Below are 26,950 nucleotides of genomic sequence, written 5' to 3'. Positions count from 1 at the left end.
TATATATATATATATATATATCTTGTGGCAGGAATTATTGAGAAGAAATTGAAGTGAAAAAAATACAAAGGAAGAATAAAACAGAAAAAAGTATTAAATAAATAAATAATTATTACAAAGATGATTAAATAATAAAGCAAATACATATGGACAAAATACTGTATTTTTTGCATTTACTTGTACGCTTATTTATTTATTTATGTTTTTATTCTGTATTATGTCAGGATTAGTACTTTACATACATATGCATATTTATAAAATGGAAAGAAAATAATATGTTTTTTTCCCTTAAAAATAGGAAGGGTGAAAGTGACACAATTAAAATAATAAATAATCATTAAATCACTAATTAAATGTACCCAGATTAATGCTAATAATTAGCTACTAATTCACCAGCCTAAACAGATAATTGATTACTTATTCTTTGATTACACATATAAACTATTTCAGGTTCCAGTCGGTGGTCCTCACAAAAAATCTCATTTATAAAAACTAATTAGCAGTTTCGTCAAAGTGTTCCTTCTTTATAATGTAATGTCATAAATCAGCCACGCGGGGGCGATATAAGACAAAAGTCTTGATATCCATTCGCAAAAAGTGGCACCGTTAAGCTCATTTTATTAGGTATCTTTGAATATAGTAATTATACGACGGCCGTGTCCTTGTGGTGTACTAGAAAGTATACCAATTTAATACTTGTTCGGACGAATTTAGAAAATTTTTAAGTTTACGAAAATTTGATTATGAGGTCATTTTAAGCAGTAAGTTAAACATTAATGTAAACTCTTGTGAATTACTGAAACTGACACATACTATTACTATTTGTAGCATATATACTTTTTAAAGGGTTCTGAAGGTAACCCATACTGTGTTTACGCTGCAATGTATTTACAGCTTTAATATATTTATATAACATTTTAAAATGTACCATTCAGTGTATTTAGAAATGCCTACTAATGTCATTAAATGGGTCCATTTTGGAACTTTTCAGTCTGAGAAGTGAAACAATTTAAACATTTTAACTAAAAAATGTCCTTGTTTTTCTTGGAAATTTCTGAGATTAATCTCAAAGTTTGTTTTTTTTACCAGATTTTTTTGATTTTTCAAATTCAGACTTTTCCTTTTTTCTTTTTTTTCTAGGATCCTGAAATTAATCTCAAAATTTCTGATTTTTCTCTAGCAAACTTTGATCTTATAAAACTCAGAAATTTCTCATTTTTGTCTTGAAAATTTCAGAGCTTAATCTGAAAATGTTTTCTGGCTGAAACCTACTTCTGCTTTTTCTACCTATAATTGCCGTATGACGTCACAGTGAACCGTTTTCGGTGAGTTTGGGGGAAACGTCACACTCCGTCGCTTCTCCATGTGTAAGTTTGAGGATTTTAAAAAGTTGTAGATTTCTGACGGACTTCCTGTTTCGGACATTTTTCTCTCTTCGGGTCGCTCCCCCCCCCTCCCATCCCAACTCTCTCTGTTTTGGTGCTTCCTCGCGCTGCCAAGCCCCTGACGTAATGCTCCGCTGTTAATGATTAGCAGCGCGAGCCTCCCGGCCTACATCAAACAGGCCGGAAGCTGGCTGGGAACAGCCTTCAAAATAAAAGCCACACGCTCAAATCCACTACGCCTCTGGTACGGCTGTGTAAATCTCCAACATCAAATATTAATTTGATTAATTAATAATTTAAGAAAAGTTATCTAAAATTGTATCTTTATTTCTATTTGTTAAGGTTTTTGATTAATTTTAATTTTATTTAGCTTTAACTTAACATTTTTAATCGTTCTGATATTTTTTTATTTGTTTTTTAAATGGTTAGTTTAACTTTAGTATTAACAAAAAAATGTTTTTATTACATCTTCGGTATTTCGCTAGTTTTCATTAACGATAATAACTTTGATACTAAATTGTTTTAGAATAAAACAAAGTAAATTAGATTAAATTTAGTTAAATTAAGTTTTACTTTGATTTTAATTAGAAATTCAAGTTGGGTATAATAAATTCAATTATATGTAATATAATTTTAATTTTAGATTTAAAATGCGCTATTTAATTCAACTTAAGTTAAAAATGCTTTATGTTAAACTAAATTTATTTAACATAATTTCATAATAATTGTGTTGTGGTTTCCTTTGTTTTGTATTTGTTGTTTGTACAAATTGTATTTATTGACAAAATTTGTGCATAGTCTAAAATCAACCGATGAAAAAAAAAAAAAGCCTTTTGGCTCATTCTGCAGAAATGCTAATGAATCTGTGTTGCTCCTGTCAAATAAATTAACAAAATTTCCAATGAGTTTAATGGTGATCCTTCAAAATGAAGCTCCAGAGTTTATTTTGACACCCACGCAGCGGAACATGTCGGCTGCGTCCCGCTCGTCTTTCCAGAAAGCGGTTTAGAGCAGCGCAGCCCGTCTGTTGAACGGACTCCGAGGGAAAAGTTAGGCAAGATGGCAAACCCCGCAGACCCGGAGTGAAAGGGCACCGCTGCCCCGCTCATAATTAAAACAAGCCGAGCCTGAGTTTCCTCCTGCGGGGGAATCCGACGATGCAAACCGCGCCAGAAGGTAGGAAAAAAATAATAATCTAATCATTTAAAAATTCAAACTAAACCTCTTAAGCGCCCCCTTCTCATCTTATATTCCCCAGTTTTCAGGTAGTTGCATTATTTGCATCTATTTATGTGTGTGTAACTATAAAGTTATGAATCCCATTATAAGGAGGGTATTGTTGTTTTTCTCGGACGCACACGCAGTCCTATCCGCAGCAGGCTGGTTGCTGATGAAGCAGAGTGACAGTTTTAGACAGCAGATCTGCTCCCACATTTTACTCCTCAGCTTTCCTCTCTGGATCCGGATCTCCCACGCAGACAGCGAGCTCCCTTCTCCCGTGGAAGGAGAACCTATCATTGAAATAATGTCAGGAAGTCGCCGCAGCAGCCGTCGGTAACCCGGCCGGCGTCCTTTGGAAAATTCAGCGCCAGGATCACCGACAGCTGTATTTTTAGGAATGGGTGGATACCAGAAACATTTTTCTTTCTTTTTTTTTGCCTTTATTTTTGTCCCGGCGGTGAATGCCACAAGCCCTATGCTGCATAGGCGACAGCTATAAATGCTCGGTTTTCAGAGTCTGGCTTCTTTCAGTTACATAGATACATTTAAATTGTCCCACTGCAGCAGCAACAGGGACACTGTCGGATCAGGCTGGACACAAGTTTGAATGAAAGAAGTAGAAAGTGACACACAGAGAGTAGTGGCGCAAAACCCACGTTATCAACTCACAGGGGCGCTGTGTATAGGGGGCGCCAGAAAAAGTGTGTAAAAATTATTTCTAGTGGCATTTTCTGTATTTAGAAGTGACTTATTATGTTTGAACAGGTTAGAATATGGGTTAAAACATGTACAGAACATTTATTTTGCATAAAATCATTCTTAGATAATGAGACTTCTGTCTGTCCTTCTTCAGAATGAGCTTTTAGAATAGAATAGAATAGAATTCAACTTTATTGTCATTGCACTGTCACAAGTACAAGCAACGAGATGTAGTTTGCATCTATCCAGAAGTGCTCTACGAGATATAAATATTTATTTACAGATGTACCAGACTATGTATGTAAGGGGTTATAGCAAGAGATATAGATATTGTGTATTTTTAGGGCTCTTGTCACTTTAAATCCAAATAAGTTGTTGCTGGCCATGCCCCCCCACCCCCACTCAAATTTTACATTTGCATGTGACAATAGTTGGAAAAAGATGCACAATTATACAACTGAACATGCTTGAAAAGTATCAGTAGAGCCTCCTACACAACCAACAAGAATGCAGCAAGTGGTTTCAGGATGGTAAGTCATCAACGAAACACTTGTCTTTTCCAGCAGCCATTGTACAGTGCATACATGCTGGAGCTGCTTGGGTTGCTTGTTGGAATGTGACTTAATCTGGGAAGTTTTTGAAACTGATTGTTTTCCAGACACCAAAAAGCATAAACTTATTGCCAGAACGCGTTTTTCTCTTTCTTTTCTTTTTCTTTTTTTGCCTTGGGTTGTTTTTAGAAGCAGTTGATACCCAAATGAAAACACAAAAAATGTGAATACATGCTGGCATTTGTTCTGCCTGTGGAATGTGATTTAACAAGCAGGAGGTTTAAGAAACAGCAAAAAAAAAAAGTCAAGTTATTGCCAAAATAGTGTGTCTATTTCATATTAAATACAATATGTATAGATTTATATGTTTAACCACGTAGTTTTAATTTTGGGATCAATATTGTATTTTTTAATTGAATTTGAATTTCTGTTTAGAAGTAGTTGCGACCCAAATGGAAGTACAAAAATGTGGATACATGCTGGAGTTCCTCTGGAGTTGCTAGGTAACAAGACTGGTGTTCCGCTGGGGTTGCTAGGTAACGGCGCAGCGCTCGTGGAATGTGACTCAACAATCGGGAGGTTTTTGAAACGGCTCGTTTTCCTGACACCAAAAAAACAAAAAAATAGTTTTTAGAAGCAGCCGAGACCCAATGGAAGTACAAACATGTGGAATGTGAACAGCTGTTGTTTTGTGCTTGTGTAAATGACGTGCCTCAGGAAGTACCAGGTCGCAGTTTCCCTGTTGAACATGCTTCTCTTCTAATGCCTGACGTCCGCCTGCAGGCCTGACAGGGGATTCCCTGAAGGGAAATGCCACAGACTGATGCTGCTGCGACACAGCTAGAGCTGGAAAAGAGCTGACCCGTCACCGATCAATCCCATCTGAGATCCACCGAGCCGCCAGAAGCAGATCCGATCACCTCATGCCTGCTTAGAGCCGGAACCGCCTCTCCTCTCCTCCTGTCTCTCACTCTCTCAGCAAAGGAGATTATCGGGAATCGAAGGTGGTGTGGAACCCCCTCCAGCAGGGATTTATCCGCCATCTGGGACGTCCCACCGCATCCGGCGGCGCCTCGTCCGTCCCGCCCGGCAGACCATGATGTTTCGGGATCAGGTGGGCGTGCTGGCCAGCTGGTTTAAGGGATGGAACGAGTGCGAGCAGACCGTGGCTCTGGTGTCGCTGCTGAAGAGGGTGAGCCGGACCCAGGCCCGATTCCTGCAGGTGTGCCTGGAGCACTCCCTGGCTGAATGCACGGAGCTGCAGGTCCTGGAGGGAGAGGCCAATAATCCAGGTAGGACGGTTTCTTCTCAGATTAATAGACAAAAAACCAAAATATTATCAAGTTCTAGTTTCTACTGCAAGTAGTATGCTTGAAATAAGACAAAACTAACTTACAAGTAACTTTTCAGCAAGAGATAAGAGGTTATTTAAGTAAATAATTCCTTGTTGGCAGATTATTTCTCTTATAACGTGGATTATAAGGGAAACTAATTTTAAAAAATCAATATTAAGGAATTACACTGTTAAAAAAGTTGCTGCATGTTGCTGAAAAGTTACGTTAAGATAGTTTTGACTTATTTCAAGTCTACTGATATTTGTACTAGACAAGAAATACTTGGTAATATTTTGTGTTTTTGCAGTGTATGATACGAAAAAAGATGAGTACACTCAAATTCACGCTTCTGCTTTAATTTATTTTCACTACAATATTTTCTTCACCCACATTTGTCACAGCATCAACAAATGTTGGTTCTGGTTGTGCATTAATATCAGTTATTCCCTACAGGTTAGCAATTAAACTGCAAAAAACCCCCAAAATCTAACACAACATTTTTGTCTTATTTCTAGTGCAAATATCTCAGAACACTTGGAATAAGACTAAACTAATTTACATGTAACTTTTCAGCAAGATATAAACACTTCTTTAATTATTAATAATTTATTCATATTGATTAAAACATTTTCTAGTTCCACTGGCAGATTATTTAACTTGTAACAAAACATTTTCCAATTTTAGAAATGAAATAATCTGCCAGTGGAACTAACACTTTTCATCAATATTAGGGAATGTTTTACTTAAAACAAGCTCCAATCTCAATGTAAGTTAGTTTTGTCTTATTGTAAGTTTACTAAGATATTTGCACTAGAAACTAGACAAAGATACTTGGTAAGAATTTGTGTTTTTGCAGTGATTTAACTTCCAGTCAAGTGCAGTCAGCTTCTCTGCTCCTGGTTGAGAGAATCATCCCCACAGCATGATGCTGCCATACTTTTCTTCTTTGGTTTTCTGTCAACAAACCGTTTCTTCGTTGCCACTCCTCCAGAAACAAACACAGCTTTATGTTCCTCTGTCACATAAAATGCGGTGAGGTTTGTGCTGCTAATGATTTCAAATGTAGAAATGAGTCCCAGGGGAAATTATTACACATTTCAGAGAGATTATTTCTTCCTGTAGAGTCTGTTTGTAGGTGTTTGATTAATCGATTGTTGAAATAATTGTCAACTAATTGGTTAATCATTAACGGGAGTAAACAGACTCAAAAAAGGCAGTTTGGTGAAAGAGCAACACACTCAGAGCAGTAATTAAGCCAAAATTGTACAAAAATATACATTTTTATTATTGTAAGAAAAACGCCTGTAAATATGTTCTACCTAAAATTCATCTAGTGTCAGTTTTAGCTGGTTCAAATTCTTTAAACAAGTTATTAAACACTTTTGATTTCAAATTATTAGTCAGTTAATCCAAAAACTAATTAGCCTCACGCTGCATAGCAGAGCTTTTTTATGTTGTTAGAAATATTGTTTAATCTGCAGATGCATCGTTTGCTAAAAATGATTAAATATTCGCTAAGCGAATGCTGTTATTGCCTTTTAGGGAACAAAATGTTTATTTTCTTATTTTAAAATGGAGGTATTTGTTAATTTGCGTCTTTTAATGTCGTTCTAATACTGCATAAAAAGGCTTAAATGAAAAATTAGCACAATATGCCAATTTTTTATTTGATTAATTAATTAATTGTCAATTGACAACTAAAAGTTTGCATTTCTTTCTCAGTATGTCTATGTTAATGTCTTTCTGAGTTAAATCTGCAGACTTTGACCATTTTTGCTATTTTCTGCTGCTTTTGGACCTATTTTTGGGTTTTAACACATGAAGATGAGCTGATATAGTTTGGATCAACTCACCGGACGTGAAGTGGTGAAGAGCTGCTGCAGATTTTACATTTTACAGTCTTGTAGCTCTTCCTGACTTGGTTTTGGGCCAAAGCAACAGGGGAAGCAGAAAGGAGGGTGTTCTGCCTCGGTTTCTGTTGCATCACACTGCAGCACGGCCATGGTAACAGAAACCCTGGCAACCGACTGGGCTCATGAAAAATAGAGTGAAGCGCCGCTGTGATGGAGCGGCACCTGTAGCGGCGCATGGACGGGTTATCAGATCTGGGTGAGCCGCTCCTGTCGGGTCACACTCCTCTCTCTGCTCTGTGTTATTGCTTGATAAAACCGGACATCAAAGCCGACTGCATGGAGTTTCCCCCGGAGACCCCTGGAAAAATAAAACTGTGTTTATACTGTCAGAGATCAAAGCGCAGCGGGGATATTACTCAGCCGCTGGTTCATCTGGTGCCCATTGTAGGTCAGGAAGAGTCTGAAATAAAACCTGAATGAAACGCTAAAGGTGTGCAGATGTGTTCGAGAACTGGTGTTTTTTAATTAGTCAATAAAAAAAACATAATTTATAGTGTTAAAGTTTAATTTTCTGCTACCCAATATTATATAAATAATTTAAAAAATCCCAACTGGACCGACCCTGTGTAAATAAGTAATCTAAAGCTGCTTTCACGCCTGACAGTCCAGTGGACTCGGTTTGATTGAGGACCAAAATTGCAGCATTTGTTGCATTTTCAGTTGCTGGGTTTCCCAAACCAATCAAACCCTTTGAGCAACCTGTTCCCCTCCTCACCTGTGGGGGCGCCGCAACAAGAATCTCTAAAGTAAATTAGAGAAAAACCTCTGAAGAAGACGCAGAGACCAACTTCTGTCTTCACAAAATGTAAGCAAAAATGGGGTGGTGTCAGATTTTAGTGGATTGAAGGATTTCTCTTTTGTCTTTGACAAAAGTCCATGAGCCATTTCTCCTGCTAGCACTAGCTTAGCGTGTTTACTTTGGTTGTATTTACCCAGAATGCCCTATGTTGCAGTCCGCTTCCTAATTTTGGAGCGGTTTCTGGTCCGCTTGGCATTCTCATATACATTCATATACAGTTCACTTCTACTGTATGAGTCCAAGGTTTTTAGGCAGTTTTTAGTGAATGCTAATCGAACGATTAGCATTCGATTAGCGTTCACACCTCACCAACCAAACCGGACTTTCTAGACAAACAAATAAGACTAAACTAAACAGGACTGGTGTGACCATTAGACACTGAAGGGAGCGATATTATTGTGATCATTTAAATGTAAAACATGTTAAAGTCACACTTTGACTTTAAAGAAAGATATTTTAGGCTTTTGTAGCAGCTATTACGATTAACCCCGTCACCGTAACACATTTTCCTGGACGGTAAATTGTCTCAGAATTTATTGCGATAAATGATAATATTGTTGAGACCATTTTTGAGTAACATAATGGTAATAATGGCATAATAATACATAAACACATTCTCAAAGATCAATAAACTTTAAATTCTAAAGACCATTTAACACTGGAACTGGAAGACATTTTAAATATACAAAATAAATAAACAAAACAACAAATAAAATTAATTATGAAGTCTCTGTACAACAAAATTAACCTTAAAAAAAGGCTAATTGAGACCAAAACACCAGACTGAAGCTTTAATCATCCAGTTTTTGGTAGAAAGAGAAAAATGATTCAATTTATGATGCGATTAATTGATTTATTGCTTATTGTGACAGACCTAAATATAACCTCTTCTGCATTTTTACAGTTTATATATTATTATTTTTGTCATGTTTTCTTATCAGTTTATTTGCATAGCACATTTCAGCAACAAGGAAGTAAAGAAGTTCCTCATACAGTCATCAATTATGATTATTTTTATTATGTAGTAGCTCTAATACCAGCTTTTTTAAAGGTTTTATTGGCTCTAGTGGCCTTTATTTGATAGCTAATTGACAGGAAAGTTGGTAATGAGAGAAGGGGAAACATGGCAAAGGTCACCAGGCCGGGAATCGACGGCTGCGTCGAGGACTGAGGCCTCCATACATGGGTTGTGCTAAACCTCTGCGCCACCACGGCACACCCCATAATACCTGCTTATTAGAACTTATTTTATTTACTCACGCAGCTTGGTGAAAAATGACGGTGTTGGTGCAGGTTCACAGAGCGACTCGGTAAACAAAAGAAAAACTCTCACAGTCTTAGATAAAACGTGACTCTGCTGCAGGGAGAGAGCTAACAGTTGTGCAACGTGTGTAAACTGTAACTATGTACATACTCCACTCAGCCTCAGACAGTTCTGCTCATTTCTGTTTACAAAACAAAAGACGAGCAGCGGCTCCGCTGAGCAGCGCTTTCGTTGAGCTGCGCCACCTTCCTTTGCAGCTGAGTGGAGTTCATGCATTTTTCCTACAGTTAGAGAAAGGGATACGAAACATTCAGCTGTGAATTTTGTATGATAGAGTTGATTCAGTTTAATTCGATTCAATTTATTATTGGTCAAACTCGGATTCGGCCAGAAAACTGCCATCAGTGTGCTCCTAGTTGAAAATCATAATGTTGATAGTTACTTCCAGATTTTAAGACTGAGTAGGAAACCTCATCAAAATGCCGTATTTTCTGGACTACAAGTTACAGCACCAGCCAAACCGTGAAAAGTGTGACTTATAGTCCAGAAAATACGGTAATTCCCTTAATAAATAAAAATTAACAACTTCAAAAAATTTTCAAAGTGCATTATTAGAATTTTTTGGGCTTTTTTGTTTGTGTATTTCACCATCAAGAAAGCAAATGTTTGTCAAAAAATAAAAATACAGGAAAGTACAGAAAATCTTCAATACTCTGCAAAAATACAAAATCTTGGCAAGTATTTTTGGTCTAGTTTCTAGCAGAAATATCTTAATACACTTGAAATGAGATCAAACTGACTCATAAGTAACTTTTCAGAATGTCTTGGGTAAATAACTCCTTAATATTGATGAAAAAGTAGTGCCGTAGTTATTTCACTTATAAAAAGATATTTTCCCCACGGTAGTAGTGAAAGAATCTGCTAGTGGAACTAAAACTTTTTCATTAATATTAAGGAATTATTTACATAAAAAAGCTCCTATATCTTACTGAAAAGTTACTTTTAAGTTTGTTTTGCCTTATTTCAAGAGTACTAAGATATTTGCACTAAAACTAGACAAAAATATTTGGTCAAGTTTTGTGTTTTGCAGTGTAGAAGCAGCACTAAACTAATTGTATCAGGATGGAGCTTTAAAAAACCCACCCATTCACTTTGATTGCAGACAGTACAGTTCTCTGTCGACCTACTGGCAGCTTGTGCTTGTTGCTCATCCTATTTATTGTAAATTTTTGAAAAGCAAAAGTGGAGCCTCCTGCACAACCAACAAGTATGAAGCAAGTGGTTTCTTGATGATACGTTAACAGCAAAACACAAATGAAAGCGGTAAAACCAGCTGGCCAAACGTGTTGGAGTTCCGCTGGGGTTGCTAGGTAACAGGCTCAGCTTAGCTGGGGTTGCTAGGTAACGGCATTGCCTGCGGAATGTGACATAATCTGGAGGTTTTTGGGGTAGCTTATTTTACAGCCACCAAAAAAATAATTAACTCACTGCCAAAAAAACAGCTGGATGGGTTTTTTAAGTGCTTGGGCCATTTTTAGAAGCAGTTGAGACCCAAATAGAAGCATAAAAACACACAAAATATGAATTTTAAGATAGCTAGCTAGCTAGTTGGAGTTAAAGACAGCTTAAAGAATCCAAATGGAAGTATAAAGATGTGGAAAATGTCCGTTTAGCTCTTTATTTTGCTGTGAGCATCTATCAGCTGCTGGTGTCCTGCAGCAGCACTAAAAACCCTGGAAGTGTTAAAGCTGCACAGAGCTCGGGGAAGACGGGGAGACTCATCTGGTTGGAAAAGAGGCGCATTCCTGTGGAACAACTGCAACTTTCTGTACCTCCGGAGTGAATTTTGGGCCTCGCTGTTTTCCCTTTCACTTGTGTCAACTTGCGGTTGCCTTTTCCCTTCGCTGATTCAGCTCAGTAAGATTTGAATCAGTGGAGCTGCAGAGTCGACGTGAAAACACATGCTGCCGAGCAGAAGGGGGACTGAGAAGGTTGTGTAGTTACGTGATCCCTCTGGTATGTTGTGGTAGCTTGTTTGAGTGTTTAAGGATTGGGGCAAGGCTGATATATCACTTTGCTTTGTTTCTGGGATCTCATTTCTTTTAGAATGCTGCAGATCAGGAAAACGTGTTGCAGCTTTCTTCAGATAGAGGTTGTTTGAGATATGCATCATGTGTTAAAAACCAGCTGATGAGCATAAAACCCATCACGGTTTGGTTTGCAGATCGGAGCAGAGACGCTCCGGCCGCCTCAGGGTTAACTTCCCCAGTGGGACGTTTCGGACTGCGAGTGGAAAACTCTTCGGAAAGTGTTGTACAAATGAAAGGAATCCTCTGTGACCTACTTCTCTGTGCGTCTCAGAGGCGGCTTTGTTTTGGCAGCCAGCAAGCGATGCGACTTTGTGTGCTCCTTGAGACGCAGCCTGAGTAAAACGGGGATCACCGCCTCACACACACACTTCCACAGTCGTGATTTATTGCGTTTTGATTTTTTTCCTCCTATGTTATTTTTGGATTGCTGGGATTTCCTTGGACTTTAGACTTTCTTTTAAGAAGAAATGTGTAAATTCACATTTAAAATGCAAAACCTGTGTTTTTGTTCACTTTGGGCTTAATTGCTGCTCTGAATATGTTATTCTGTCAGTAATTAGACTTTTTTAGGTAACAATTACTCGATTACTAAATTACATGACATGATCAATCGTTTCAGCCCTAATTTATACATTTCTTGTTAAAAGAAAATCTGAAGTCCAAGGAAATCCCAGAAATCCAAACGTAACAAGGGAGGGAAAAAAAGCAAAACATAATAAATCACGACTCTGACATGATTACTTAACTGTGTCAAGTAATTTTTAGTAATGGATTAATTGTTAACTGTAGTATACAAACTCTAAAAACTCTAATTACTATTTCTAATATTGTATAAAAAATCTTAAGTGTATAAATGAAAAATCAGCAGAATGTTGATTTTTAAAAAATCTGATTAATCGTCCAAATAACTTATTAGATATTTTATATTAAGTATTTGTTTAATATCTAATATTTGTTTATTTGCATTTTTATGTATTTCTAGTATTGCATGAAATAGGCTTAAGTGGTTAAATGGAAAATCTGCAGAATGTGGTAATTATTTAATCAATTAATGATCAGAATGATTGATTACTAAAAATAATTGTTAGTTGCAGCTTAAATTTGAAACCCAAAACTAAAACAATTAAAGTTCAGATCACTCCATATAAATTGTATCAAAGTTCTGATTACCAAATTGCAGCTCAGTCATATTTTTTGTGCGTTATGTATCTTTTTACAGCGTATTTGAGTAAAGGGTAAGTGTTAAAAGGGAGGATATTGGAGGAGACTTAAAATAGCCCTCAGCGTTTTCTCTGGAAGATTCCCACTCAGGATGCAGGATTAGTGTGAGGGTGGGGTCTGGGCAGGACAGTGGACCTGCTGTTCTGAATGACTAACATCATTTTAAAGTGCTGCGGCGCTGACTCGGCCTGCACAGCTGTTTGTGCTGGAAACCGGACCGCGAAGAGTTGAAAAGTACACGCAGCTGAACAGACCGAGCCAGAACTTCATAAGATACATTCTGGTTTGAGATTTTTATTATTAATTAGGACTGAGCAATTAATCGATTTTAATCGATATGATTATCGATTAATTGTAATTAATTATCGATTAATTATTTGATTATCGATTAATCGAAATTTTTGGTTTTGGAAAATCAGGATTTTTTTTTTCTTTTTTTCACCAGTATTCTTGTGAAAAAAGAATACTGGTAGTAGTATTCAGAATAGGTCTGGACAATAAATCAATAATATTTATTGCAATAGATAATACATCTGATACAATGTTCAATATTTAGAGTATTCACTGAGCTCCGATCTGGAACCGCACAGCATTCTGGGAGTTTTTCCTCTGGTAAGGGGAGGAAAGACTTTAGTTGCTCAACCTCTCCCGCTAGCTAAGCTAGGTTGGTTGGTTGGTTGGCTGGCTCGCTCGCTCACTCACACACTCACTCACACACTCTCTCTCTCTATGGTTACCTAGCAACAACTTGAATAACTTGTGCAGCAGCAGTTTTAGGTTTCGTCACTTTGCCTCACAACTGCTTAAAAAAAACAGTGGCGTGAAGTGAAAGCTGTGGCTAAAACAGGAAAGGTCACACCACCAGTTTGCTAATATTTCAGATATTTTAAACAAAAAACTAATCAATAATTATTGATATCACCTGATATGAAACAGGGTTTTCAGCCATACCGTGTGACCGTAGTTCAGAGCGCTTGTAGTGCTGTGGTGGCGCAGCGGGTTAGCACGCCCCATGTTTGGAGGCCTTAGACCCGCGGATGTCGCGGGTTCGACTCCCAGTCCCGACGACCTCTGCCACATTCAAAAAATGGCGCTGGCTCAGCTGGCTGCCTGTTAAAAGGAAAAAATAATTTCCCTGCTGGGATGAATAAAGTAAAAATTATTATTATTATTTCAGCACGCTCACGGCGTTTAGAAAACGGTGAGAAAAAAGATTATTTATTAAATTTTTTAAAAATCTGAGGTTTATTTTTCGGCCACATCACCCTCAATTATTTATTCATTTATTTAAATTGGGCTCAGTTTTATCGATTTCTTCAGCCGTGACAAGCATATAGTTTCACCTTTTTGTAATCCAGACGCGTCTCATCGGTTTTCCATTCGGTATTAAAAATGCCAAATATGTCAAATTCCTTTGGCTAAAAATCCAGGAACTGATCCCAGATCAAAGCTACATTTATTCCGAATGCTCCGAGCTTTTCTCCTACATCTGCTAATGTGGAACAAAATCCATTTCTCTCCACGATGACTAAGGTCTCAGGAAGGCTTGTGTTGTATAATGACTCATATCAGTGAGTGAAGTTCTGCTGCGCTCCCTGCCTAAACTGGGCCTGATGAAAACCTGGCCTGGAAGTCCACATTCCTGCCTGAGGCGCTCAATTGTTCCAGTGTTGGGGATACTGTCTAGGAATGTGGGCCCAGTCTTGAGTAAAACAGGAGTTTTTTTCCAGAGTAAGAAGGTGGGGGTGCTTTCAGTGGAAAGGAAACCGATTCCACCCACAGTGGAGGGAAGGTCTCCTGAGTCCACAGTAGTGTGGAAGAGATGGGTGGGGTGGGGAAGGAAAAAAGATGAACAGCGAGGAGGACTGGTTTCCATTTGGAGCTGAAATTTATCTCACATCCTTCATATATGGATACCAGTTTCCCTATATGAGCTGTTGCAACCAACATTGGATATTTATTTGAAAAAATAGTACAAAAAACTTACACATGATATCCATTAATGAGTAAATCTAAAGTTGATTCATCGACTAATGATCAATTAATAAGCGGCCATTTTCTTAAAACCTGAGTATGAAAAGGAACAACCATCTTTCCGCAACGTAAATTGGCAAAATTTTCCACCAAACACTGAATTTAGAAAAACAATGACTTGGTAATCTTACCAAGATTTGGTACGATTTTGTGTTTTTGCAGTGTTATAATCTGGATTTAGAGGTCTGCTAATGGTGGGATTACCTGGACCTAGATTGGAGACCAATTTTTATGCAATAATATACAATTTATTAAAATTATAAGTGTGATTTTTTTTCCTTTTTTTCCCATTTGTAGTCAGAATTAGGGATGCAAGTTATCAATTGATGAGTTAATCTAAGGTTGATCGATTAACAATTAATTGATAAGCGGCGATTTCCTTACAAACCCGAGTTTTCTCTTGTATCAGGAGGAACGAACGTCTTTCCATAACGTAAAGTGCTTACATTTTTCTTAAAGACTAAATTAAATTTAAAAAAGCATTTATTTGTTAATCTTACCAAAATTTGGTAATATTTTGTGTTTGTTTGTTGTTTGAACTATTAAAATGAGCAATTATAAGCATTTTAAGACGTAAAGAACCGTTTGTGGATTTTGGCGGGTTGCGGTGGTTCCTAACCCTGTGATCACCCGGGTTCAGTGCATGTAAAGTGTGTCCAATATCAGTTATTCGCCATAAATTTCCAGTTTACTGGGCGTGCCGTGGTGGAGTAGGGGTTAGCGCGACCCATATTTGGAGGCCTTGAGTCCTCAACGCGGCCGTTGCGGGTTCGACTCCTGGACCTGGCGACATTTCCCGCATGTCTTCCCTCCTCTACTTCCCCGTTCCTGTCAGCCTACTTTCGTAAAAGGGACACTAGAGCCCACAAAAAGACCCCCTGGAGGGGTAAAAAAAAAAAAAAAATTCCAGTTTACGTGCATCTCTGAATTAAAAATCAGTTTTTTAAAATTTACCTATCTTTGGGTCTTTTAAATCATATTTATCTTGGGTAGGACACAGCCAACACATTGAAATTGACATTGAAAAACACAGAAGAGGAGAGCATTTACTGTACGTTTTACTCTACAACCCATTTAGTAAAATGGTTGTGGTGAAACACTAATGTATCGTTCATCCGTCTAATGTACTTCGTGCTTTATTCTCAGAAATTGTGCAACAATCGCTCATGTTCTTCCCTCTGAATTAACAACCCTATGTCTGTTGTTGAGCAGTGTTGTTGAAAACATTTTCATCACTCAACACAACATTTTGGAGGAAAAAACTAAATTCAGAGAAAATGAGACCTGATTTTTCTCCACACATCCCAATGAAAACTGTTTATCCGCAGCCTTTGAATGTCTGTAAACCTCCCAGAGATGGGAAGATGGGCGGGTTGAGCCAAAAAACTCTTGTCACTGGTTCTAGAGCCAAACTATTTCATCTCACCCACGCATGAGCAAACGGTTTATTTCTGGAAGTTGACGCCGTGTTCTGTGAACTCCCACTGAACCCCAGGAATGGGGACAGACTTTTTGCCAAACGATCAACGCGGCAAACATAATAAAGCTAATCTTTTTCACTCCGGATTTCAACAGCAAAGGTATTCTCTACCTGCAGGTGTGAAGGAGTTTTCTTTGAAACAATTTGAGCTCAACGGTAAAAGAGACGAGCCGTTGGTGATGGACCAGGCGACTCCTGCCTCATAAATCCTCCAGGTTTAGTTTCTCACTCTGTGCTTCTTGTCTTCAAAACCAGACTGATGCTAATACACTCTTATTGATTACGACTGAAAGGACAGTCCACTAATGGGGTTTTAAAACAGAAAACAGGATAACGGTAGAGTATTATGTGTTTATTTGAAGCTTGCAATTATACCGCAAATGATTAATCAAATTAATTGTGATTAATCGATTATTCAAATAATCGCCAACTAATCTAATAATCCATTAAATAGTTTACAGACTCTAAAAAAAGGTAATTTGCTGAAAGAACAACATAGTGAGAGCTGTAATTAAGCCAAAACTGTACAGAAATAAATACATTTTGCATTTAAGATGGAAAAAAACTTCTTTATGTGTAAATCTGTTCCACCCAGAAGTCATCAATGGACGTAGTTATAGCACCACCACGTTAAAAGATTTCCTATTTATTGAAGCTTTTTATTGAACGATTAATTGTCAACTAATTTAAATAATATATTAATCATTAACTGGAGTGTACAGACTCTGAAACTTGGGCTGAAACGATTAATCAATTATTGAAATAATTATCAACTGGAGCCAGGCTTGGTGCTCTGTCTGCCCTATGCATCAGCAGGAGTAAGTTCAGGTTTATTGTGTTTTCTGGGTCGCAGCTCCATTTTGTTTCCCCCCAAAAATATTCTATAACTTCATACTTTTCAAATAGTGTTATTTATATTCATAAGAATCCCAAAATATTAATGTAACTCATCTGGCATGGGTCCTTGAGTTTTGAAACAGGCATTCACTAACAAAAAAAAGGAAAAGGTGTGGCCCAGGGGCCCCTGAAATGGCCCCTGGGCCACACCTTGGACATCCCTACAGTCAGTTCTTCCAGCAAAGATCCTTATGTGACAGAAAATGGACCGGAGATAATCTGTGAAAAAACTGAGCTCCTCTGCCCCCTCCCAGTGCAATCTAGAAACAGCCAATCAGATCCAGGAGGCGGGTCTTAGCGCTGTCAATCACCTGGTAAAGGGTAGCCATCAACAAAAAGGAATTAAACATGATGGAAATCTATTATTTTCTATTGTAAAACAGTTAAAAATAGAAGACAGGGATATTATGACCTTTGAAGCAACAGCATTTCTTTATTTAGCTCCACAGGTGTGTAATGTTGTTGTATCAACAAGCTACAGTTTACATGTACATGTGTAGAGGAGCTGGAGGAGAACAGGTACCAGCCTCTCCTGTCTCAACCCGACCAGAATCAGAACCATACGATTCCCCAGCGAGTCGGTGTGGTCTGCCCGGTTTCATTTCCACCAAGTCTTCAGTGAACCTGTTGTTATACAGAAGACGTTTAACGGTTCTGCAGCCACCCAGCTGAGCAGCGCTGCAGGATGTGGACGTAGAGTAAAAATAAATATGCAAGTTTACGTTTAAAAACACTAACGCTAATTTTTATATTCATTACTGCTGGAAAAACGGTTTTGATACACTTCTGGATGTTTAATTTTTTGTAGATTTGCTGCTTTTTAAATTCCTTTTCAGTGACGTTTCCACCCCAGGCTTTTTCACAGCATCTTTGTTAAAGCTGGAATATGTAACTGTTATTAAAAATATATATTTTTTACATATATTTTGAAATTGTCACTATATTGTGACATTATAGTATTAGTAATCAATTGATCTATTAAGTAATTGTTCACATCTAGATCTGAAGCAGCTAAGAGAGATTAAGATTGATCACAATTAATCAAATTAATCGATTATCGAAATAATTATCAACTAATACAGTGATCGATTAATTGTTAACTCAAATATGCACACTCAACAAAAAGCAATTTTCTGTCAGAACAACACACTAAAAGCAATAACTAAGACAAAATGTACCAAAAAATATGTCCATTTTGCATCTCAAACCCAGAAGTCCTCAAAAAGCAGCTTCAGCTTCACCCAGTTCAAATTCTCTAAATAAATTCTCCTATCAAGAAAGTTTTGCTATCAGTTTATTGATTGGTTCATCCAACAGATCAGCCCTACACTCTATTGATGCATTCTTTGCTACAAATGAGTAAATGTTCAATAAAGGAATGCTTTTATTGCATATTAGGCAATAGAATGTTTATTTTTTTAATTAAAAAGAAATTGTTAATTTGTATTTTTATGTATTTCTAATGTATAAAAGGTTGAGAAATCAGCAGAATCTGGTAATTTTATTATCTGATTCATCATCAGAAGTAACTAACGATTAATATAATAATCGTTATCAGCAGCCCCCGATGTACGGCGCATCTGGAAAGTATTCACAGCTTTTTCTTTTCCACATTTTAATATCTAGTGTCTGAAAATACGAGGAGAACAACATCATCTATAAAAATACATCCTTTTTTAAGATTGAGCTTACTTGGGTTCAGGATGAGGAATCTGTCAGAGTCCTGTTTTACTTCATTAGCATGTTTCAGTCTATGAGGAATTCTTCACAAATATTTTTTCAAATATGATGATCTCTTTTGGGACATGACAAAATATACCAAAAATGAAGATGCTCCTACTTCCTTCAATAGACGTTCGGGCTTCTCCCATCCGGTTCTGGCAGAACAGAAGCTCACATTCCCAGCATAGCTGCTGCATTCAGAGCCCCAAACTCTGGAGCGCTTCTCCTTATGTCCGCAGGTAGACTGCAGACCTCTGCACCGCTTTTTCCTGGCCGGAGAGGGAAATATCTGCCATATAAACTAAAAGAAAGGGACTTGTAGTGAAAAATGTACATTTTGTACATGTTTTTGGAATTCCATCTGGGTCTCACCTGCTTCTAAAAACAGCCCAAGTGTTTAAAAAAACCCAGCTGTTTTTTTTTTTTGGCCAAAGAACCACATGCTTTTTCGTGTGTGGAAAATGTTTCAAAAACCTCCCAAATGTTAAGTCACATTCTACAGGCACTGTGCCGTTACCTAGCAACCCCAGCAGAGCCAGGCCCCGTTACCTAGCAACCCAAGCTGAGTTCCGGCGCTTTTGGTCCGCTAGTTTTAATAGACAGAATATACTTTATTGATCCTCAAGGGAAAATTGCTTATTAGTTGACAAGCGATTTCATACAAAGTGTTAAATATTAGTAAACATAAAATTTATGTAAAATAAAAACAATAATCCCAACTAATAATCCTTTAAGAAATTTAAACTGTCACAGTAGAATGTAGACAGAATAAAAGAGCAACAGAAATGAAAAAAAACGGCTGTTTTTCGTTTTTCTATACTTGTCAGTGTAGGAAAAGAAACATCATATAAGCAAAACTAGAAATATAATTATGAAAATCTCACTATATACACAACATACATACTGTATGTGCATATATAAATATATGGATATGCACACATAAATATACATTTACAAAACATATACATGCAGCTGTGTGCGCTGTATAATGGCTGCTGGAAAAGACAGGTGTTTTGTTGTTGACTTACCATCCAGAAACCTCTTGCTTCATTCTTGTTGGTTGTGCAGGACGCTTTACTAATGCTTTTCAAAGATGTACAGCTGTATAATTGTGCATCTGTTTGCACCCATTTTCACATGTTAGTTTAAATGCTGAGGTAGGGGGTGTAAAATAAATCTCATTACCTAAGAATGATTTTGTGAAGAAAAAAAATGTAATGAGGCCATATCCTAACCTGTAAAACAAAACAAAATACCTTTAAAAGGAAGGTGTTGTATTTGATTGAAGAGTGGAGCTGTCGTCCGGTTTGTTTAAAGGAGGAAGTGAGGCGTGAACTCCGCTCCGACGGAGCCGACGAAGCGGGATGTGTCCACAGGAGCCTGGATGATGCTTTTCCTCTGTGCTGAAGGGAGACACAAACACACACACTCTCAACATCAACAAACACCTCATTGTCATGCAGGTGCTTCCCACTTTGCAGACAGCTGTTTCAAACATTGAACAGAATAAATAAATAAGTGGCTCAGAGGAAGAGACCTGTTGGCTGAAGAGTTGCACAGAACTTAAAAAGATGAGTGCTGGGGCGTGCCGTGGTGGCGTAGCGGTTAGCACGACCCATGTTTGGAGGCCTTGAGTCCTCGACGCGGCCGTCGCGGGTTCGACTCCCGTACCCGACGATATTTGCCGCATGTCTTCCCCCTTCTCCTTCCCCGTTTCTTGTCAGCCTACTTTCATATAAGGGACACTAGAGCCCACAAAAAGACCCCCTGGAGGGGAGAAAAAAAAGATGAGTGCTGAGCTTCATTTAATTTTAACAGGTGTGAAACAAAGCGAGGGCTGCTTGACATTTGTTTATTGTTGTTGCTCATAGATGTACAGATGAGCTTCCTTTTCATAGATCGCTGTTGAACTAATGAAAACTAATGTCTTCTGGCCTTTCTGACACGTTCAGGCTACTCTCTTGGCTTTTTTTTGTATCTCATTATAAGTTTTGTTTTGTGAAAACAGTAGTTTTCAGTATTTCTACACTTTGCAACATATTTACAAAGGTTTTTTTTTATCTTAAATGAAAAATGCATATATTTTTGTGCATTTTTGCCATTACTGCTTTCATTTTGTTGTATGATGGCTCATTGTAGATTGAAAAAAAGGAGCAAACTACTGCCAAAAAAACCTAAACGTTCCTTGTTTTTTGTAGAGATTAATCTCTAAATTGTTTGTTGATATTTAGAATGAGTGTGTGTGTGTGAACAGTTGCAAATTTGCTGGAAAAAAAAAGAAATTTTTAGATCATTTAAAAAAAAAAAAAGTAAGACATTTTGAGTTTTAATTGTCCTAAATGTTTGACTTTTGGACATTTTCTGAGTTTCAGAAATACATTTTTTTTTTCAACTTTTGAAACTCAGAAATGTCCATGCTTCTTCTAGAAAATTTCTAAGATTATTCTCAAAATTTCAGATTTTTTTTCTAGCACATGCTTGACTTTTCGAACTTGTCTTTGTTTTTTCTAGAAACTTTTTTTGGGGCAAGTTAACTACTTGTTTCCCTTTGCAATGGCCTTAATACACCATCGTAATGCTTCACTTAACAATCAGTTGCAAAATTAGTTGATAATTATTTCAATAATTGATTCATTACATTTAAGCCAATTAGTCATTTCAGTCCTAATTATAAATGGCAAAACTGCTACCATTAATTGTAGTTTCTATTTTTAGAAGTTTTCTGACTAAACGTCAATCAATCCGTCTGTGAAATGCTCAGTGTGGCGTCCAGCTGTGTGTCGCACCAAACAAAAAGCTTGTTGCTGACGAGATGCTGCAGACCCACATCGGCAGGAATTTCAGGGTTACTGCAGAGGTCAAGTAGTTCACCACACAAGAGTGCAAATACCAGGCTCAGGTTTGCTTTTGTGCAGGGAGTACTTTCCTGTTCTTCCACTGGTGATAGCCTGACCATCAGTGATGTCTAAAAGAGAGCTCTAACATTTGCAAGCCGCCATGTTGCAGTTGATTTTATGTCTTTGGGAAACATTTTTGAAAAAGTAGTTTAATAAAGTTTGGTTATATTGCTTCCATTTGTACTTCTCTAATAATATTTAAAAATTAATTTTACAAGTTTAGTTCATTACACAATTTTAAGAGAAACTTTAAGTCCATATTTTTTATTATTTGTAACTATAACTGAAATGATTAGTCAGATTAATTGTGATTAATCAATTGTTGAAATAATCATCCACTATTTTAGTAATCGATTAATCATTGACTGGGGTATAAGGACTCAAAAAGGACATTTGTAGACCGAACAACATTGTGAGAGCAGCAATTAAGCCAAAACTACACAAAAATACATAAATTTAAAAATTAGAACATCTTTGTCTATAAATGAAGACTCAAAAAAGGTCATTTGCAGAAAAAGACTGTCAGAGCAGTAATTAAGCCAAAACAGAAAAATGCATCAAAATTACACGTAAGATAAGAACATCTTTGTTTAAAAAAAGTTGTTAGATGAAAAATCTGCCAGTATTTTTCATCTGATTAATTGATTAATCGTCAGATTAATCGATAAAAAGGTTTGTTCTTTTTTTAAATCTTCTCTAACTTGATGTTTTCCATTTCTTTCCATTTTCCATTTCTGTGTTTTTTCCCTACTTGGTTTGGTGATGATTTAAAATAAAGTCAGTGAAAGTACATATGAATCAGGCAGTAAGTGTACTTGTGATTAAGACGCAGCGCTCTGGATCAAGAGGAATCTCTCCATTCTTCAGCAGCAGAGCCTGCGGTATGCCAGCACATTCCCCACTGCTGAGCTGGAGAATCCAGTCGGAAAGCAGGAACAAGAACCTTTCGTTCACGCCGCCCAGTCACTACTCGGATTTACTGAAAGAAAGAAAACAAACAAACAAAAAAAACAACAACTTTGTTCTCGTCTAGTAACATCCACCACTACAAATTTGTTCCCTCATTCTTTTCAGAAAACATCCTGAATCCATGAATGTTTGTTATTATGATGTTACTTATTAGAAAAGAGGAAGGCAAAATGGAAAAATACTTGGAAAAACTAAGCATTGATTAACATTACTGGGTTTATCTTGAAGATTTTACACGTAATGGTTTAAGAATTTAAATCAGTATTGGTTCTGCTCTGGCAGTTTTTCTAGTTTGCATTACAAATATTCACCAATGTTGGAGTTGCTACTGTTATGTCTTGATACTGTAAAAAAATTGGCTGGAAAGCAGCAAAGGAATCTAAATATTTGAGTCTGCAAAGCAATCCCAGCACATTCGTAAGACTATTTCTTGTTTGCACCCATCATCTTCATGTATGAACTGGGTATTGTGGGATGTTTCATCCCAACTATGTTTCACAACAACTAAAAAGCTCAAATTCACTGTAAAAACACAAACTCTTACCAGCATTTTGGACAAGTTTCTAATATTTTAGTACACTTGAAATAAGACAAAACTAACAAAATATAAGAGCTTGTTGTAAGTCAATAATTTTTTAACATAGATGAAAAAGTTCCTCTGGCATATTGTTTTCACTCAAACTTTTTTAAATGCTAAAAGAATATATACGTTTTCCTCAATATTCAAGAATTATTTACTAAAAATAGGCTCCTATATTTTGCTGAAAAGTTACTTTTAAGTCAGTTTTGTCTTATTTCAAGTGTGCTAAGATATTTGGACTATAAACTAGACAACAATACTTGGAAAAATGTTGTGTTTTATACAGTATTATAATCTAGTTTTAGCACTCAGGTGGTTATGTGGCTCTAAGAGATCAAAATTATACCAGCAGGTTAATTAATTTGAGGCAAGAAGAGACTGGAGACTAATGCTATTTTTTAGTCATTATGATCAGAATTACGGATGCATGTTATCTAAAGTTAATTTGTAAGCGGCCATTTTCACGTTTTTCATGCAAGAGAAAAACGTGTTTTCTCTTGCATGAACTTATCGTTTTTCCATAAAGACATATGCTTAATCATTACAGTTTAACATTATTTTGAGTCAGCTGTAGTGAATACTGACTGAATAAACAGAAAGTTGTGGTTTTCTCACATTTTTAAACTTAAGACATATTAATAAAATAAAACATCTTTTCTGACTAGAAAGAAAAAGATGGAACTTAAGGAGCTTGTCGAGTGTTTATATTTCTGAACTGAACCGCAGAAAAAGCATTTTGCATCCCACACCGGACTCCGTTTGGACCGGTTCTCTTCAGGCATCCTCCCCCCCGCCGCCATCTTTGTTTCTCGTACAACGGCTCGCCGCTTTAACGGCGACCAACGACGCCCTCTGCTGAACGGCCGCCAAACCACAACTCTAAAAGTAGGTCAGGCGGACATTAGCTAATCTATTGGAACAAATTTTACTCAAATAAACCATTAATCGATCATTGTTTGCATCCTCACTCCAAACTAAACTGACTTGTTTACAGTTTTTTTATAGTCTCCGTTTTTGCGCTATTTGCTGACCTGTGTGTCAAATACGACGTTGACTCAACGTGAGAAAGGTTAGCTTTGCTGATAGAGATATGAGGTTGATTTTTAGGTGGATAAAAGCTGTAATGTGACGGAAGAATGTCCCATAAGCCAAATCAGGCGAGGATATTTGAGTGTGGATCACAGAATCGGTGAAGCTGCTGCGTCATTGTCCAGCCTCTGACCGCTGTCTTATCTGTAGCACAGTCTGCCTTGTTGTGGCTTTGCACGCTGTCGACTCGTCTATATTTAGCATGAGCGGAATCATGTGTCTCCACCAGTTTGGGTTGTTGTGTGTGTGTGTGGGTGTGTGCGTGGGTGTGTGTGTGTGTGTTTCGCTGTCCATTCGGGTTCGTTTTTGTTTGCATCAGTGTGTAACAAACGAGCTCAAACAATCACATTGTTTCCAACGCCGTCCCTCGTTTCTCGTGATCAGAGTCCGAAATGAAAGGACAAGCGGACCGGATCCGGGTCAGGGTTAAATGTGTTTGCCACAGACTCGGGTTACTTGGAGATTTAATTTGATTTCCACTATTTAATGAGATTCTCACTCGCTTTTGTTGCCGTTCCTGGCTGAAAGATGGACGACTGTTTTTAGTAAGCAGATATAGATTACGATAAATCTCATCCAGATGAGGAAATCTCTCATAACGGTTTTCCATCACTCGTTTTGTCAGTTGGGAAGATGATGCAGCAGGGGCGGCTCCAAAAAAGTTCTCAATGGGGGCAGTAACAATCTGCTCTGGCTCTTCGGAAAGTGTTGTACTTATTTAGTCTTTGCTATAAGACTAAATAAATAAAATATTAATAAATCAAACAAAATTTATAAGGACAGAAACATAACTAAGGTATGATTAGTAATAAAACTGTATTTATAGATGATGGATAATGTCTAAAGAAGGTAAAAATAAATGCATTAATAAATAGAATAAATAAAATAAAGCTGACATTAATTGTGTTAAGATAGATAGATAGATAGATAGATAGCATTTATTGTCATTGAACAGAATTCAACGAAATTTCCATTGCAGCTCCCGTGCAAAAGGTCAAATATATACAGTATAAATAAGCAAACACACAATAATAATAATAACAATATATACAACTAAATTAACTAAAGGCACTCAACCACACCAAAGAAGTAGCAGCAGGTCCAATTATGGCAAAGTACAGATAATGTGACAGTGCAAAGTGCAGAACAATATGGCTGTGTGGGGGTGGGGGATATGTATGTGTGACTGCGAGGTTATGATATGTGTGGGAGGGGGGGGGCGGCAGGGAGTAATGGCTCTGACGGCTGTGGGGAAGAAACTGTTTCTCAGTCTATTTGTTGTAGTCCGTATATTCCTGTACCGCTTGCCTGATGGCAGCGGCACAAACAGTCTGTGGCCCGGGTGGCTGGAATCCATGGCTATGGATCCAGCTCTCTTCTTGACCCGGTCTGTGTAAATGGAGTCCAGGTCTGGGAGGGGGCATCCCACAATGCCTTGTGCTGTTCTCACCACCCGTGTCAGTTGTTTCCTCTCCAGTGCTGTGCAGCTACCATACCACACAGTCATGTTGAGGCAGAGGATGCTCTCGATCATCGCCCTGTAAAAGTTCACGAGCAGCCGTGAGGAAAGTCCAGCCCGTCTCAGTTTCCTGAGGAAGAAGAGCCTTTGTTGTGCTTTCTTCACCAGGTGGGAGGTGTTTGTGTTCCAGGAGAGGTCAGAAGTGATGTGGAGGCCCAGGAACTTGATGTTGTCCACACGTTCCACCACTTCTCCATCTATGAGAAGGGGAGTGTGAGCCGTCCTCCTGGACCTTCTGTAATCCACAATGACCTCCTTGGTCTTCCCTGTGTTCAGCACCAAGTTGTTGGCTGAACACCACTGAGTGAGCTGCAGAATCTCCTCTCTGTAGTGGGTCTCGTTGTTGTCTGAAATGAGACCCACTACTGTTGTGTCGTCCGCGAACTTCACGACTGTGTTGGTGGGGTGGATGGCCACGCAGTCGTGTGTAAACAGGGTGAAGAGAGCTGGGCTGAGCACACAGCCCTGCGGCGTGCCTGTGTTGAGGACCAGTGGGGACGATGTTGAGCCACTTATTCTCACCACCTGAGGCCTGTTGGTGAGGAAGTCTCTGATCCAGTGGCACAGTGAAGCGGGCAGCCCCACCTCGAGTAGCTTCAGCACCAGCTTGTCTGGGATGACGGTATTAAATGCTGAGCTGAAGTCTACAAATAGCATCCTGACGTAGGTGTTGGGATGCTGCAGATGGGTCAGGGCTGTGTGCAGAGTGATGGAGACAGCATCCTCTGTTGACCGGTTCGCTCTGTAGGCGAACTGAAGGCTGTCCAGGTTTGCGGGGATGAAGTCTCTGATGTACCTCAGAAGAATCCTCTCAAAGCACTTCATGATCACCGGGGTCAGAGCGACGGGCCGGTAATCGTTCAGGCTGGTGATGGACCTCTTCTTCGGTACAGGGATGATGGTGGAAGACTTGAGGCACTCAGGAACCATGGCGAGCTGCAGGGACAGATTGAAAATGTCCAGAAACACTCCTGCCAGCTGGTCGGCGCAGGTTTTCAGCGTCTGGCCTGACACCTTGTCCGGTCCTGGAGCTTTGTGGGTGTTGATCCTCCTCAGGGTGGACGTCACCTGATGCTTCTGTAAGACGAGGGGCTGGTGCTGCTCTTCCAGTTGGGGTAGATGTACGGCTTCTCTGCTGCCCGCCGTGTCAAAGCGGGCAAAGAAACTGTTTAAGGTGTCAGGCAGGGTGGGGTCGCGGCTGGTCAGCTGAGTGCTGTGTTTGTAGTCCGTCATGGTTCTAATGCCTCTCCACATGCTTCGGGGGTTGTTGTTGATGAAATGTTCCT

The 26,950-nt window shown here is 38.3% G+C and overlaps 1 protein-coding gene across 1 annotated transcript in view; it reads left to right on the top strand.

Annotated features, from left to right (window-relative positions):
- Positions 1-2,402: 2,402 nt before the first annotated feature.
- samd4a (sterile alpha motif domain containing 4A) overlaps positions 2,403-26,950 on the top strand; it is a 57,660-nt gene continuing 33,112 nt past the window's right edge. The window contains exons 1-2 of the mRNA XM_032560288.1: positions 2,403-2,561; positions 4,640-5,148. Of these exons, the coding sequence (XP_032416179.1) occupies positions 4,953-5,148 (196 nt within the window). The 5' untranslated portion in view covers positions 2,403-2,561; positions 4,640-4,952. The remainder of the gene's footprint in view (positions 2,562-4,639; positions 5,149-26,950) is intronic.

The sequence above is a fragment of the Xiphophorus hellerii genome, chromosome 4, assembly GCF_003331165.1.
Source record: "Xiphophorus hellerii strain 12219 chromosome 4, Xiphophorus_hellerii-4.1, whole genome shotgun sequence".
NCBI lineage: Eukaryota > Metazoa > Chordata > Actinopteri > Cyprinodontiformes > Poeciliidae > Xiphophorus > Xiphophorus hellerii.
The sequence above is the reverse complement of the archived record's forward strand: the minus strand, read 5'-3'. Positions and strand labels throughout refer to the sequence as shown.